The sequence below is a fragment of the Pterocles gutturalis genome, unplaced genomic scaffold (assembly GCF_000699245.1).
Source record: "Pterocles gutturalis isolate BGI_N339 unplaced genomic scaffold, ASM69924v1 scaffold16040, whole genome shotgun sequence".
Lineage (NCBI taxonomy): Eukaryota > Metazoa > Chordata > Aves > Pterocliformes > Pteroclidae > Pterocles > Pterocles gutturalis.
Genome location: NW_010146125.1, coordinates 539 through 1,025, shown reverse-complemented (window position 1 = coordinate 1,025; position 487 = coordinate 539). Strand labels below are relative to the sequence as shown.

The following is a 487-nucleotide window of genomic DNA, read 5'->3' as shown; positions in this document are numbered from 1 at the left end:
ATCTGCAGCGCGGCGGGAGTGGGGATGGGCGGGGCTGTCCCAGGGGTCCCTGCGGCAGCGAGTGGCACCGGAGCCGTGGAGCCAACGGTTAATGAAGAGCCGGCGTTCCCGTCCCCGTGCAGGAGTGGTGTGGAGCACGGCAGGGGCAGGTCTGCAGTCCGGCCAGGGGAGCCCACGCTCACGGGGCGCCCGGGTAGCTGTAGTGATAGGGTCGCTCATGGTCAGCGGCAGGCTGGGCTTGCGCTCCGCGTCCTTCTCGCTGCACTGCCGCGGGGGACGGTACTTGAAGAAGTCAGAGACGTAGCGGACCTGGGAAAGACGGACGGGAAAGAGCGTTTGGGGACCACCCCGGCAGGCTGAGCCGTGGCCGGTGCCAACCCAGCAGAGCATCGGGTCACACAGGGGTACACTCACGATGAGGATGGCGATGAGAGCCCCTTGCAGCAGCCCCGCCAGCACGTCGCTCCAGTGGTGCTTGTAGTCGGAC

At 67.8% G+C, this 487-nt stretch overlaps 1 protein-coding gene across 1 annotated transcript in view; it reads right to left on the bottom strand.

Moving 5' to 3' along the window:
* Positions 1 to 178: 178 nt before the first annotated feature.
* Positions 179 to 487, bottom strand: part of LOC104470635 (lipid phosphate phosphohydrolase 2-like) — a gene marked incomplete at its 5' end in the record, with an annotated part of 835 nt that continues 526 nt past the window's right edge. The window contains 3 exon segments of the mRNA XM_010085625.1: positions 179 to 207; positions 210 to 309; positions 415 to 486. Coding sequence (XP_010083927.1) covers positions 179 to 207; positions 210 to 309; positions 415 to 486 — 201 coding nt within the window.